General features: G+C 43.9%; 1 protein-coding gene across 5 annotated transcripts in view; it reads left to right on the top strand.

Moving 5' to 3' along the window:
- The first annotated feature begins 881 nt into the window (after nucleotides 1-881).
- NEK7 (NIMA related kinase 7) overlaps nucleotides 882-15,562 on the top strand; it is a 70,068-nt gene continuing 55,387 nt past the window's right edge. For 3 of the 5 annotated variants that reach the window (XR_005602456.1, XM_039555821.1, XM_039555820.1), the window contains exons 1-2: nucleotides 882-1,029; nucleotides 13,435-13,519. Coding sequence is in view for 4 of the 5 variants with exons in the window: in XM_039555821.1 (XP_039411755.1) it covers nucleotides 13,463-13,519 (57 nt within the window). In the remaining variant the exon portion in view is untranslated. Of the gene's footprint in view, nucleotides 1,030-1,622; nucleotides 1,642-13,434; nucleotides 13,520-15,562 lie in introns of those variants that run through there. The other 2 variants (XM_039555818.1, XM_039555819.1) reach the window with 2 other exon arrangements.

Here is a 15,562-nt window from a genome sequence, read left to right as displayed (position 1 = left end):
TACAGAGGGCTTCTACACCTGAGGAAAAAGTTATTTGATCACAGTAATCCATAACCTTACTGGGGAAACTGTGGTCAGCTTTCATACTTTTTCCCCATCATTGGTTCTTAAGGCTTCTCTTCTGTGTAGTTAATTGCCTTTCCTTGCACTGAAGCACGGTAAACTTTCAGCAACCTGAAAAACCGTAGTATTCTGGAATTCAGTATTTTTTAATCTACTTAAACCCAGTACTGTTGCAAAGTAGAAACTGGAGGAGCAGGACTCACCAAGAGTCTGGTCTTTTTTGTTCCCGTCACTTTTATTTCTCCCAGTATAGCAATAAGGAGTTTGTGTCACTTCCAGATGATGTACTCAGTTAATATCGAATGTCTCGCAGAGTGAGTACCACACCTCATACACAAAATGAGCAAGTCTGGTGGCATGCTGCGTTTTCAAATCTGGCTGGGCCCAAGCCTTAGACCAGTGCTGTTCAGAGCAGTGCAGAGAGGCCAGTCCCTGCTCCAGAGGCTGGACCTGGTGTCCCTCCCGTTCCCGGCCGCTCCTGGTTCGGCCCGGGCGAGCGGCGCTGCCCGTGCCCGCTGCGTTACCGCAGTGCCTGGGCCCCGTGTGCTCCACGGCACGAACACGCTGGGACAGGCACTCCCTGTCTCACCGCACTTACAACCCCGGTCACTTCCAGAGGAGCTGCGGGTTCCCCGCGCACAGCCGGCCCTGCCCGCCGGGACCGATCGCAGGCGCCCCGCCGGACCCCGCGCCTCCGGCCGGGGCGGGGGGAGCGGAGCGAGGCGGGGCCCGGCGGCCGCCCCGCCCCATCCTCGGGGATGCCGGGATGTTTACGGGCCTGGGCAGGAGCGGCGGGGGGCGGAGAGCAGGTCGGGGCTGCCGCTGGTACCCGCGCCGCCCGCCAGGAGCCCCGCTAGGCGCCCGCCGCTGGGCGCGGCCCCGGGCCCGAGGCGCCGGAGAAGCCGGGGAGGAGGGGCGGCCGGTCCCGGTCCCTCGTGTCAGGAGCAGGCGGAGCCAGGCTGCCCGGTGAGCGGGGCGGCAGCGGGGCCGTGGGCAGCGGCGGGGCCGGGGAGTCCCGGGGTTCGGGCTGCGAGCCGGCGCTGCCGGAGCGCTCCCCCCGCCGCGGGGTGCCGCGGTCCCGCCTCCCGCCGCCGCCCATTGGCCGCGGGGCTGCGGCGCGCGGCGCCATTGGCTGCGGCGGCTGCCGCTCCGCCCGCTGCGTGGGGAGGGAGCGGCGCGGGGCCGCTGCGAGAAAGTTTGTGCGCGGCGCTGGGGCGGCACGGCCGCGGCGTGGGGCGGGATGGCCGCGGGCTGCGCCGCGTCCGGGCACCTGCCCTGCGGCCGGAGCGGCGCCGAGCCGCCGTGCGCCGGCAGGGCAAGCGGCCGCCCTGAGCGCTGCGGTGGCCTTTCGCCCGGTGGCGGCTGCCGCGCTGCCTCCGCTGAGAGGAGCGGGCGGCTGGGGACTCTTCCCGGCGGCCTCGCCACTGGCCTCAGCCTGCCTGCGGCCCGGCCGCCCTCCGCACCTCTGCCGCGTCGGGCTCCTCCCGTGCTTGCCGCAAGCGGAGCTGCTTTCCGTGATGTTCCTGGTCGTTTTCCCCTTGTTTCCTCCAGGCTCCCGTGCTCTCCTCTCTCTTGGGGGTGGGTGTCAGGCGGATGCTCCCCGGGCAGCCCAGCGTGCGGGTTTCACACGGCACCGGGTGAAATCAGTGCCGGGCACCGGGAGCCGCGGCCCTGCGGCTGCGAGAGGGGCAGCCCCGTCCCGGGGGGTCGGCGGCCTCTGCCCCGCGCCTCCCCGGGAGGGCGCCGGGGCTCCCCGGCCGGGCCCTCCCGCGGCCGCAGCGCGTCCTCCCTCCCTCCCTCCCTCCTCCCGCTGCAGGGCCGCCCGCAGTGCGGGGTTTGCCCGCCCGGCTCCCCGGGGCCGTCCGGGGCTGGGCAGAACGGAGACCTTGTGGGAAACGCTGGAAGGGAGGCATCCTCCGTCTGGGGAGTGAGTGTCCCCTCCTTCACCTTTCCGAGTACCCAGGCTCGGTTATCCCGGTACTGGCCCCGAGTTCCTTTCAGTGTCCATGCGAACCGAACCTGCGTGGTTTTAAGGTTCTGAAATTGAGAACGCTGTTCTTTGAGCGGAATGTGCTTTGATTTGCGCTGCATTTTGTGAGGAGCATCACTATTTGAATGGTAAAACTACTTAAGATAATCACCCTACTTCTGGTAAAAGATGATGAGGGGATGTGTGTTCATTGATCACACAAATATTTAATTCTTTATATAAAGATAAAAACTTTCTAAATGCTTTTTCCCTTCTTGCACGCACTGAATGGTAACTTTTGTCACCTTTTGAAGTGATAGCAGTGTTTGCTCAGATTGCAATAGTGGCATCACTTCTCAGGAAAGGTCACATGTGCACAGTAATTTCACTGAATGTACAGGGTATATTGCCTATATAAAGTTTTATTACAAGCTTAAGATGCAGAAGTTGCAGTTTAATCTATAAAATACATACTCTGGATGATTAGATTGGATGGTTAGATTCACAGATGGGCTAAATCAGGAAGAACAAAATTTAATTTTTTTTTTTTCCCAGGCTGTTCAGGAGATAACTCATGTGTTGCAGTGCTGTAGAAATGTCTGTATTTAAACTACCGACTTACACTGTCTTGAGAGAGACAAAATGAAATGGAAAACAGTTATTAGTTCATGGCCGATGGAAAACTTAGAGGCAGGAAAACTGTGATGTGTTCTGGAAAGAGGGAAACTTACAAGCAATGTCTGGCAGCTTTAAAGTTTGTTTGTTATTTTTAAGTTTTTTGATACTGGAAGAAAGAATAATATTAAGAGCACTTGTTCTTTAATTTCAAAACATGAAGATACTATATTTAGAAATACCTGATGTTTGGGTAGATGGCTTGTCAAAGCACACTTAGAGATTGTTCACTGTAAGCATGGAGATACTGCCTTTCTCATAGATATCTTGTATTCAACATACCATTTAGTCATTGCAGTAAAAAAAATAATTTGAGAACAAATCAAGGAATTTTGTTCAACCAAAAAGCCTTTTTTAATTGACTTATCACAACGCTTCCATGGTCTACACAAATTAGATTAGTAGATTCCCATCCTCACCATGGAAGGTTGTTTCAAAAGAAGAAAAAAATATAACATTTTAGAGCTCATGGGAAAGCCTGTTAAGTAAATGAGAAAGTCAAATGAAAAATGACTTGCAGGAAGTCAGTTGCTCATTTTACTGTGACCTGTGGTATCTTCTGAACTGTAAGATAGAGCCATATAAGCCCATCCGTGCCTTTCTTTTTTTGTGCAAGAGTTGTGCTCAGTTGCACTAAATGTAGCCAGTCCTGTGTATTTGAGCACATAGACAATCTGGTGAGGCAGTTTGTACATAAATACACCCCCTCCACGTTTAATTAGCTTAGTGCAGTACTCTCTGCATTTATACTGCCGCTAAATTCAGCTTATCACCATCAGTTCCTTGCTGCCTTCTGAAGTTTGACATTGTTCCAAACATCTGTGCTGGATAGTTGGTTGAGTTCATGTTACCTTGGGAAGTCCCTTAGGAAAAGTGCAACTGCACCAACTTCTTTTCTACCTTCAAGGGAAGTTTTTGGTTATTTGGTGTTTATCCAAAAATCCCTCGTGATTCCCAGGGAGTAGGGTTTAGGAGAGGGTGGGGATTATCCTATGGAGGTTGATACTGTGGGTATTTGTAGGAGTTAACTGACTAATTCCCAGAGAATTTGTTCAGTTTATCTGCGTTCCATGTACTTTGCAACAGAGATGAAAATAACTGACCAAAATACCAAAGTGGTGATAAGGGCAGCCTTTAGAACACTGTTTTGCTGTATTTATCACCATTTGACTTCCCTGGCCACGTGGGGAGGAACTGAGCCCTAGACTGAAGTGCATCATCTCACTTTGTGTTTCCTTAGTAAGTATTAAAGTGATTCTTCCTGTCAGGGTAGTTAAAAAAGCTGCAGAGAAGCAATGCTGTTACAATGAGTTGCTTCTCTGGTGAAGAGACTCCTGAGCATTTGTCTCAGGCATGTGAAACATAACTGTGATTCAGTCATGGATTTTGTACCTAGGAAATGCACAGTATTTCATGTGCCATTACAACTAGTTGGGCATACAGCGCTTATTTATGCAAGGGAATTTGTTATAAAATTTTAAACAACACATTAAAAAGAGGAATTTGTAAGAAAATTCTATGAACAATCACATTAAAACCTGATTGCCCATAGTTAATCTCGCAATATTAGTGACTTTTGTTTTGCATTATAGGTAACAAAGTAAATAGACTGTTTGCATCATGCGGCATTTGGGAGCCTGCATTCAAGCCTCTTCAAGCTGCCGGGAATGATTTATAACAAAGTTATTGCTGTCTTGTTTAATAGCAGTATTTATGTTGGACCAGATGAATTACTTCACAATGTCATAAAAGTTCATGTGGAGCTTGTAGATTAGATTGTTGCTGAAGCCTTTGGGAGGTATTTGAATTAGGTGCTGTGAAGTGTTGATGAACCAGTCTTTTTCAGTTCATTTCAATTTTCTGTGGTTAGTGTACAGAGCTTACGAAATTACTGATTCTTTGGTAGCTGGAAGGCAAAAGTATCACAGGTGAACTAAAAGTTACTTCTAATAATAAGTAAAAATTTGTGGTGGGAAAACACATAGCCTTCTGCCCTGTAGAGGCCCTTCTTCTGTACCCTTTTTGTCCTCATCTGAGAGCAAATCCAAAAAAGGAGTTGTCTTTGCAGCAGTGAACTTCCAGTCCTTGCACTGACTGAAATTCAGAATTGTGTGTGGGGTACGTGGGCTGTGTGTGAACTTTACAGAGACGAGCAGGACTTGAGCACGCTGCAGACAGAGTGCTGAACGTACAGCTGGTCACTGAGCATACTCCAGAGACACAAATTGATCTTGCATCTCTTAGACAGTGGTGGTTTAATGTAAAACATACACACAGCTGCAAACTTGAGTGTTGGCTTGCCTCTGAAGTGAGTGTGCTGGCTGCTGCCTGCTTTGCTTCTGGACCCACGGTTCCTGGATTACTCGCTACTGTCATGTGTGCTTTCAGGAGTCCAGGGTAATGCTGCTCAGAGGATCACAGAAAGCCTGTTAAACATGGCTGGTGTTTCTTTTCTGGTTCTTTATAGTGCTTCATTCACTTTATCATCTTTGGGGTAGCAGATTTTAAACTATATACTACAGATGAATTTTTTCAACTTGAGAATGTGCATCTAACACCTGCAGTAAGGTGTCTTGTGCTGCTTTCTAAAATACTGAGACATTTGAAGAGTGTGTGGAATTTATTGTTGCACGTGTTCTACTTCACCTGTAGCAGCATGGACATTGTCAGCCAGAGGTGTTGCAAAGTCGTGTCCACCCAGCCTTGCAATCTGGATGTATTTTCCCTGCACTTAGCCATAGTGGGTTTATCTGACAGTGGTTCCAGTCTTTTCATGTTTCTTGTGTTTTTAACTCTTGTTTGAATCTCAGCTGTTTACACTTTTAGTAAAATCTCTTCAGCATCTCTTTATGAACAATTTGGCTCTACAAATGTATTTAAAGCCATGCCTTCATTAGGACTCCCTCTCTGTGTGTGAGCTGTGAGGTTCTGGGCTTGTAAGGGTTTCTGAATAATGCTTTAGCTTCCTTTAGCTGAAAATCTTAGGTGTTTTTTTTTTTTCTTTTATTTTCTTTTCCTTTTTCCAGTTTAACTTGTTACCCTGGTTTATGGTCCTTGCATTAATTTTGTTTCCTAGTTCTACTTTCCTGTACAGTATTTTGTTGACAAAACTCTTGGCTTGGTGTTGAGTGAATTGCCTTCTCTCCGTTCTGGCTCTTGCCTTGCAGTTACAGCTGTAAGTGCTTGTTCACCTCCCTGCTAAGGATGAAGCACAGCTAAATGTGGTGAGCTAACTTACTAGCACACTGTTGCCAGAGGGAAGATGTTCTGTTTCTTCTACAGTCCCTTTCTTGCATCTCCCATCCCTGAACTTCCCCCTCTTACTTTTTTCCCTGGTGCTCAGCAGACTCCCCCACGTGCTGGTTCTGCTCACTGCTTGCAGAGCAGAAGCCCAGCCGCATTAGGGAGTTGGATCAGCTCAGCAACAGGGCCAGAGAGTTCAAGATGGCAGTGTGGCAGAGAAAGAAAGATCTTTTGTGTTACTGAGCTGTTAGACTGACTTGTGTAATTGCATGTTAGAGATATAATTTGGTGGTAGATTCAGTTGCTCCAAGTTAGCTGGGGCTAGAGCAGTCCTGTGTCTTCCCCTCTGTCTTTTGCCATCACAGTTCTGTCCTTGTCTCTGCAATGGTATGATTCGGGGAACTGAACTGGGAAAAAGTGACTTTGTCAAGGTTAGTTTTCAGCTAGGTTTATTTTGCTTACCAGGAGTCTGGGTAACTACAGAAACCCCACTGGAAGGAAGAGGGTTTGGGAATCATGGCTGAAGGCAGGGGAAGCGGCAGCATCACATCATCAGTTCATGCTGCCTTAGAACTGCTTGCTTACAGAGGCAGGAGCACAGCTGAGTGTGGTGTGGGCTGAGGGTTTGCATGTTGATGGTATCATGTTTAGGTACAATGCATTGTTCCCTGCAATACTTCTCACTGTGACATTATTGTGATCTACCTATGTCCTTTATAACTGGTTATTGAGTATGAAGAAGTGGGTTATCAAATTTCTATCAGGTGAACAGAAGCTAAATGAAAAATTCAGAAGCTTGCTGCTCAAGCAGTTTCAGTTCCTGTTTCTTTTTCAGTACGTAAGAAATAACAAACAGTTCAATAAAGGGCAAGTCAGGGCATGTATTACCCTTTGAGAGCACCTTGCAAGGTAGGCAATCTACTTGAGTGACATAATTGAAATGGAGAGGGAGAAGTAAACAAACTAACTTTTAAAATTGTGCAAATAAATGAAGAGGAATGGAATCGGACTTGTGAAGCAGGAGAGCTTCAACTTTCATCTTCTAGTCAGACAGCACTGACAGAGCAAACTCTCAGTAGTTGGGGAATGACAGTGACTGGCATGTGTGTTTTCAGGGCTGGAGTGAAAATAAGCCTGGTAAGTCAGGCCAAATGAATGAGAAAATTGAGTATGAACTCCTAGTGTATTCTTTTTACTTTTTTCCAAAAGGATTATTTGTGTATGGCTGCTCCTGCTCTCGCTAAAACCAACTTTTACCCCAGCTTAACTATATGTGTGTTTTTTGACTGCTTTGACTGGACTGCCCATGAGTAGGGAATTTGGACATAAATTGGCTGGAAAATGCAGTATTTCAAATTAGGTAGTAAACATCTCTTTGTAGATTAACGGCTGCTGGGAATTTGTATTGTTCAGATTCAAGGCTGTCCCTACAGAGGGGAGGAGTGCCTTGCCATCCTGTGGGGAGTATTGATCTGGCTTTTAGGAACAGCTTCTAAAGTAAAACTAATCCTTCCTGAGTATAGATGTATATGGTTCTGTATTGAATCACTTTCAGAACTTTAAAAGTTGCATATACAGCTTCTCTCTGATGTGGATGCTGCTGCAGAGACTATGACAAATGGGTATATGTTTTCTACACTTTAGAAGACTTTTTGAGTTTTTTGGACAGCATGAAGCAAATATTTGCTATTAGCTGACAGTGGAAAAAAAGAAATATTCTGTGCACATACACAGGTATAGGTTCATAATCTGTGTGTATAGATGTGTGCACATATTCTAACTATGCATATATACAATGTTTATATATATGTATGTATACCAATAGGGATAAGTGACATTTTATTGTGATAATGGTTAACTTGGTCTTCCAGTAGTGAGTTTGCTCTGTCCCTTGTCAGTTAGTCTTGCCAGAGTTCAAGTGGGTGTCAGCTTAAATGCATTTTGCATTATTAATGCCTGCACATAAAAATATATACAAATATAAACATTATAAACTGCAGCCTACCCCTGAGTTGCCAGCACTGAGTGAGTGCTGAAGAGTGTTGATCAGTGTTGATGACCTGACAAAGTGTGGGCTGAGTTCGACCACCAAGCCAGTTCTGTCCAGTGGCCAAGTTTTTGCCTTAAAGAGGTAAAGAATGACTGTTAAGACAGTCTGACTTACAAACCAGTTCTGTGGTTGGTTTTACCCTGCTCATATCAAGCTGAAGGGCCACGCTGTTACTTCTGGGTCTGAAATTTGCCTCCTCCCACAAGGTCTGTGGCTTTGGAGCTGGGAGGTTGTGTCAGTGTGACTCCAGGTGTCAGAGAGCAGTGCTGGGATCAGACTGGCACGCTTGGGCTGCCTGGCACACACTCTGGGATTGACACTGGTGCGGTGGGCTGCGGAATTGTGTGTCGGACATTCAGGAAGGCATTTGGAAATCTGAACGCTTGTTTCCACAGCACACAGCTTTTTTTAGGTTCAACCAGGGTGACTGTTTGAATGTTCTACCTACGTTTAAATTGTGCTTTTGGGTAGCTGAGAGTTGATACGTGGTATAAGCAAACAGGAATATTTCTTTAGCCTGTGTTCTTACATGGAAACATAGTATTTATTTGTGGTGTTGGGTTTTCCCCCCCAACCCTCAGCTGAGGCTGATCCTTATCTTTGAATTTAGTAAAGACAAATGAGAAATTTGGTGATATAAAATTTTTCATTTTAAATCCATGTTAGATACTGAAGAATCTAACTTTACACAAAATTTACAAAAGAATGAGTGTTCAGGGTATTAGATGGATAGTTGTTTCTGGAGAGCCTTGTCTCCAACCTAACTAAAATAATGGTTATAGTAAAAACTAAAAATACCTGCCTTAATTGATGGTGTAATGCAGAAGTAAACATAGTACATTCCATCCTTTGAGAACAGAAATTGACTGTGTCCGTGATGAGCACATCCTGAACCGGTGTAACTCCGTGTTTCTCTGTGTTAGCAATTTTGTGAAGTAGTTACAGCTATATTTTACAGAAAATAAAGAAGACTGAGCTTCTCAGATTCTCAGCAGAACTGTAACATTCTGAACATTCTTTTAAGTATATGCTCTTTTCCTAAAGCATAGCTGTTTCTGCTTTGACATTGATTACTGTATGTTCTCACTTAAGATGCAAAATTGACAAACAAGTGCATAGCGAGTAGCTAATGGAAACCATGTATATTGAGACTATTAATGATGTTTTCTACAGGAAAACGTATTTTTTTGTTGTTGTAGAACTGCCATCTGTTAAAGGAATAACATTTTTGCCTAAATACCGTGAAATGTATTTCAATGTGAATGCTGTATGGACTTGGAGCTATGAAACTAGTTCTTAAAAAGCATGTTTCATGTGATTAAGCAGTGCATTTAAGCTTTTTCTCCTGAAATAATTTGATCATGTTTTTAAAGACATAGTTGCTAGACTTAAATCACAAGGGCTTCAAGTTTTTCCTAGGTTGTTTTTTTTTCTTTTTTTAATGTTATTTTTAAATACTTTCCAGTGAAAGGAAAGCGATGAGCTCTGGCTCCTGTTCAGGAGTGGGTCCTCCGCTCTGATTGCACTGACAGCCGTGGGTAGTCCTGCCTCTCCTCTGGCAGGCTGCTGGAAACCACCTGGAAAGCTGAGTGCTGCCTGTGGGATGTTGCTTGGCGTGTAGGAGTGCGCTCCTGCCTTTTGGGCTGCTTTATATCTTTGCATAATCTTCAGATGTGTGGGCAGATACCCGATTGCTTTGACAGGTGGCCACTGAGGAAGTGAATGAGGACAGTGAGGCCTGTTTGTGAAGGAAGGAAAAGGTGTTGCTCCCATTTCAGGCACTTGGAGTTTGATGGTCTAGCTTACTGGAGAGGGCTCCTTTTCTGCCTTGTGGAGTAAGAGGAGTTGCTATGCCTTTGTGATTCCAAATGAAAAATTGGTACTGTTGTCTGTCCCCAGAAACTTATTCTGCATTCTTTATGTGTAGGTGCCACCTAATGTTTTGATCAACTGAAAAAGTCAAAGATCTAAAATATTAGCAGTTAACCAAAAGTATTAACTATAATTGTAAAGTGTTAGGTTGTCCAAATCTAAATGATCTTCATGTTCAAAACAGTCAACATCATGTTTGCAAGATGAATGGTTCAGAAAGTTTGTTTTGGTTTTTTTTTTTTTGCAAGTGATGTGGTGAAGGCAGGGAGTCCTTTCCCCCCATGTGATTTGACAGTACTGAAAAACACAAGTTGCATTTGGAGGTATTGGGGGGTGCTGGTATAGTTGACTCAACTCATCTGTTGCCTCTTTTCTGTGAACCTTTATATATCAGGGTGATGGCTTTGCAGAAGGTGGTCACTGTATTACTTGTTTAAAGAGGTGACAGACATGTCACAAATAGATGTGCTTATGTATTTACATTTCAATTTTAAGCAAGCTTGGACTCTTTTGGCTATTTTTAGTGTCTTGTAAATTAGAACTTGAAAACCATCTTTGGAAGAGACGTAATTATTGCCTCAATTGAAATTTAAAGATGAACAATATTACAGCACTATGTTTTGACCTCTGGAGTTAATATTAAGGTGAAAGGCATGTGTCACAGTGAAAAAAGTCTTCAAGCAACAAAATCCAATTCTTACTTATATTGTGTCTTATAGTACAAAAGATTTACTTTGCATCCTTGGCATTGTTTTGCATCTTTGGGATTCTGTATGATCAAAATGCCACATTTCTCTAAAATATGAATCTATCATGCAGTGCAGTCTTTGAAGATGAAAAATTAAAAAATTAAAATAACTTTTACATATGGACATAAAATACTTGTCTTTCTGCAAGAGCAGCAACAAATCCACGAGTTAATAAATCTTCTGTGCTTTGTGGGTAGAATGTTTTACCTCTTTGGTTTGCTTTGGTTTTATTATAAAAACAAGCCACAGAGGGCAGAGCGACTGGCAGTGGTAATAATATAACTTCTCCCATTTCTGCTCTTTTCCCAAATTTAACAAGAAAAGAGAGACACAAATTTCTGAACATGTTAGTCAGTTCCTCTGACCATTCAGACAAGGTGAGTGGGTTGTATATTTCCTGAATCAACATACATCATCTAAAAATTTCAGCTTACATTTCATTAATCCTGGGTATGTATTTGCAATGAAGGGTAAAGGTTTTTTTCTTTACTTCTTTTCCCTTGGCATTTTGAAGCAAATGTTTGACCCATAGGAATTACCTATTGGTGCATTACACGGTCAAAATCTTGAATATTGAAACATATTAGTAAAACACCACAAAACCTTCAGTAGAAATACTGATGCTATTGAAAAGAGTAAAATTCATATAAAGATAAAATAGCACTTCAGAAAAAAATTATTGCCTTCTTAGCAGTGATAGAAGGACCTCTACAACAAGAAATTAGCAGAAGATTCCTTAAGTTTGCTGTACATTCCTCCCCTGGGATTTGTTGCAACTGCATCAACCCCTGTGAATCTACCTGAAGAACTTAGATGAAGTTTTGTGACAACAGTTTAATTTTCAGTGCTGTTGTGTTATGATTTCTTGCCTTGGAGGGGAGGTTGTATGGGAGATGTTTTAGAGCTTGTAAAAAGTGTCAGTATTGGTGTCCTAGTGTTGGCTGAAAGATTGCCTAGTCAGTGGTGTGCACTTCTCTGCCAGCTGATTTCCCCTTTCTCAGCATGATCATTCTGACAGTCTTGGAAATCTTGGCAATTCCTACCTCTTCTCTGCTTCTCACTTTGGTTTGATAATTGATTTTTTTTTTTTCTCTTGACCTGCCTGAAATTGCATTTTTTGGATCTCCTTTGTCTTTGAATCACTTACAGGTAATACAAAACAACAGGAAGCCCCAACCTGTATGCTTTGTATGGAAATATGATGGATGGGAAGGCAAAGCCTAAGGGGACCTTTGGTTGCTCTGGAGGGTGGCTGTGGTTTGGTGTTAGGAAGAGCTGATGGAGCTGGGATGGCATGTGGGTGACTGCTTTCAATGGGCCAGGGAGAACAGATCGCTAATGACTGATTTGTGTGTGCAGTCCATTGCATACTACACAAGGGCAGTGCAGGAGAAACTCTGCAGAGCTGCTTGGTGACTCTTTTGTCTGTTAGTGATGTTACCACAACAGTGCTGTAAGAATGACAACAGTACTGCGGGCACAAGCCATTCATTAGTTTCTTGAATGTTTTGCAGTTGGCTTTGAAAGACTTTTCTAAGGTTTTCTGCTTTCTGTTGAGAGTTATTTCTAACCCTTTGAATATCTAGAGAAATTACTGGGAGTATTTGTGCATGTTTTAACAGCTATTGGAATCTGTGTGGAGTGTAAAAAAAATAGCTTTGTACATGGAAGTACATAGGTTTAGCAGAATAAATTTATTACAGGAAATTTCCTCATGTTAAACATTAAATGGTGTCAGAAAAAATGCTCTGTGTCTGTCTCCTGAACATTCAGGATTTGGAGTAGGGAATAAGAAAACAATAAATTGAAAAGCAAGGATAATACTCCTGTCAGACACATGATTCTTGTTCCTCTGAAGGTCTTGGCAGGTTTGACCAGGTAGTAAGCAGGGATACTTCGTCTTTGTGTGGTGAAAAAGTTGTTCAGACCTTTCCTCTTAGTTTTGTATGAAAGCTTATTTCATCGTTTGCATTCGAAGCTGCCAGTGAACTTTGTGTTTTCTTCATCTGAACAGGGCTGGCCCTTGTAGGCATCAGTACCAGTGGGTGCTGCACCTGCTCCCCATCAGCGGTGCCTAAGAAAGGGTTCAATTCATTGAGGAAAAAAAAATCTAATGAGCATTGGCGTTTTTGTCTCTCCTGTTTTTCCTACTAATGATTCAGTGCATTTTGCAACTCTTGTTACTGGTCAAAGCCTTGTGTGTCTTTCTTGGGAACATGGCAGGCATCTTTCCTCCCATTTACTGATGGGAAATGAGAAGCTCACAGTAGAGAATGGAGGCTGTGCTTTTAACATGGTATTTCAAAGGCCTCCTAACCAGCTTGTCAGGATGTATTGTGTACATGTTTAGCTTTTTTTTCTATTTAGATGGAACTGTTCTTGCATACTCCCTAAAACCAACAGATAAATCAGTGCAAATAAGCAGTATGTGTGCTGCAGTTGTAACTCTTCTGCTGATCTGCTATTTCCTGTGCTGCCTGTAGGTCAGACATCTACGTAGTTAAGCAAGTGGTTGGTGCCCCTGAAGAGTAATGGGATGATGCAGCATTTATCAGACAGAGTCATTTGTCTGGTGCAATTTAATTCACATTATTTAATAATAAATTCAGATGCCTATAGTAATTTATTTCATTTCACAGAACAGCTAAACATAAGAAAACCTCCTTCCCCAAACAGTGCAGAGCTGGTCTAGTTAAACGTTCCTAAACTCAAGCCTACAATTGAGAAGATTAATTCCATTATTCTTTTGCTGATGTTCATTAATCATAAATATGGACTGAATTACAGTGTAATGACCGTGTTTTTCTTTTCAGGACATAAGGGACGTTGTTGTGTGATAGAATGGATGAACAATCACAAGGGATGCAGGGGCCTACTGCTCCACCATTTCAGCCACAGGTACATATATCTGGTTTTTCAAAAATTTTTTTTAACTGTTACTTATTTCTTAAATAGAGGAAGAGATAACATTGTTTCCTGTGGTAACGCAGAAACTGTAAAAAGATAGAATATATTCTGGTGATCTTGAAATTAATTACATATCAGTCCAGTATTCCATAGAAAATAATTAGTTTTGATTTTTGCCTCCCGCTCCTTCACAGACTTTGAGGAGTTGCTGTTGTAGTGTGAGAAGGAAGCAAAGATGAAATCAGTTGTTTCCTTAAGAAATGTTGAGTTGTTAAACACTGTTTCAAAATTGTATCAGAAGTACCATATTTACTTCAGACTGTTGCCTTCATCTGTCTCTTCTTACGCCTCCTGCCAGTGATACTATATGAATTAGTGCCATTACCTGTTGAAACCAGGCATCCGGTTTCAACTCCACAATCTCCATGGATCGCCTCCCTTTCGCTGTCTTGAAAAAAGTCTTTCCTTCAGATGAAACCTGTGTTTCAGCCCATGCCCCATCACCTCTTGTCCTGTTACAGTGTACCACTGAAGAGAGCCTGACTCTGTATTTTAACATGTGTTTTTCAGGAATTTGAGCCCGCTGATGAGATTGCCCCTGAATCTTCTCTTCTGTAGGCTGGATGTTGCCAGCACTGTCAGCCTTTCCCCCTGTGATCTGTGCTGCAGAGCCCTGCTCATTTGTGGGCCTGTGCTGCACTTTGTCCAGTGTGTCTGTGTAGGGATGGCCCAGAGCTGGACACAGTACTCCAGACTCCAGGTGTGGTCCTGCCAGTGCTGAGTAGAGGGGAAGGATCATCTCCCTCCTCGCCTTCCTGGCACCACTCCTCCAAATGCAGCCCAGGACATCACTGTCCACCTCTGAATGTGTTGCTGGCCTGTGTTCACTTTGGTGTCCAGTGGGACCTGCAGGGTCTGGCCTGTGGAGCTGTTTTCCAGCAGGTCAGTGCTCAGCGTGTTCTGGTGTGTTGTGGGGTTATCGCAGCCCACATATGGGGCTTCCCACTTCCCTGTGTTGAACTGTGTCAAGGTCCTGTCAGCCCATTTGTGCAGCCTGTCAGGGTCCCCTGGGATGACATCAGGACCCTCTGGCACATCAGCCAGTCTTCCCAGTTTGTGTCATCAGCAAACTTACTGAGATCGCACTTGGTCCCATCATCCAGATCGTTACTGACAATGTTGATCAATACTGGATTGAACCCACTGTTGATTCCTGAGGTACACTATTAGTTACAGTCCTCCACCCAGAGTCAGTGCCATCAGAAGCTCATTTGCTGTTTGGAATTAAGTGCCTGAAAGCTCTGTCAGAGTTTATCAACAAAATTAAAGCACTGTAGTCCCTTACATCACAAGGATGTTTTGAGAGTGCAGCTAGTACTGCCAAACTGCTTCCATATTGTAAAAGGATTATTGAGGAAGATAGAAAAATATGGATTAGCAGTCTGAGGCAGTAGACTCTTAAGTTCCAGAACTTCTGCAAGAGTAGAACGGGAGCATTTTAGCATCTAAATAGAGAAAAGCATTAATCTCTTACTAGACCTGAAAAGCCATGAAACAAAGGCAGCATATACATCCCTTACTCTTTCGGGTTTGTTTATTTTTTGTTTGGGGTGTGGTTTTTATGTTTGTTTTGGCATTCCCAAAGCTGAAGAACAGTGGTTTATTAAGTCTCTTCTTATATGGAAGCATATCTCTGTTCAGTATTGCTATTCTGCTCTGTGCTTCCTTCTTTGCCTGTATTCCCCTCAGAACGAGGACTCAGAGCTCTGTGCAGTATTCAGTGTATACACAATAGACTTAAGTAGTGAAACATTTTGTTTCCTGTTTGCTTTTTCTAAAAATGTCTGGCTTGCTTTTTGGGGGTAACTGACCAATCAGTTTAACTTTTCATGGAAGTTTTTCAGTGGAGTTTTGTAGATCTTTTTCCTGTGTGGTGGTAGCTAATCTAAAAACAATGATTCACAGTCTTTAGGGTGGTATTTCCCATTAAGTTTTGGATTGGTAACCTTGAGATGCTAGTAAAGAGTACCCGGG

This window comes from Corvus cornix, chromosome 8 (assembly GCF_000738735.6).
Source record: "Corvus cornix cornix isolate S_Up_H32 chromosome 8, ASM73873v5, whole genome shotgun sequence".
NCBI lineage: Eukaryota > Metazoa > Chordata > Aves > Passeriformes > Corvidae > Corvus > Corvus cornix.
The sequence above is the reverse complement of the archived record's forward strand: the minus strand, read 5'-3'. Positions and strand labels throughout refer to the sequence as shown.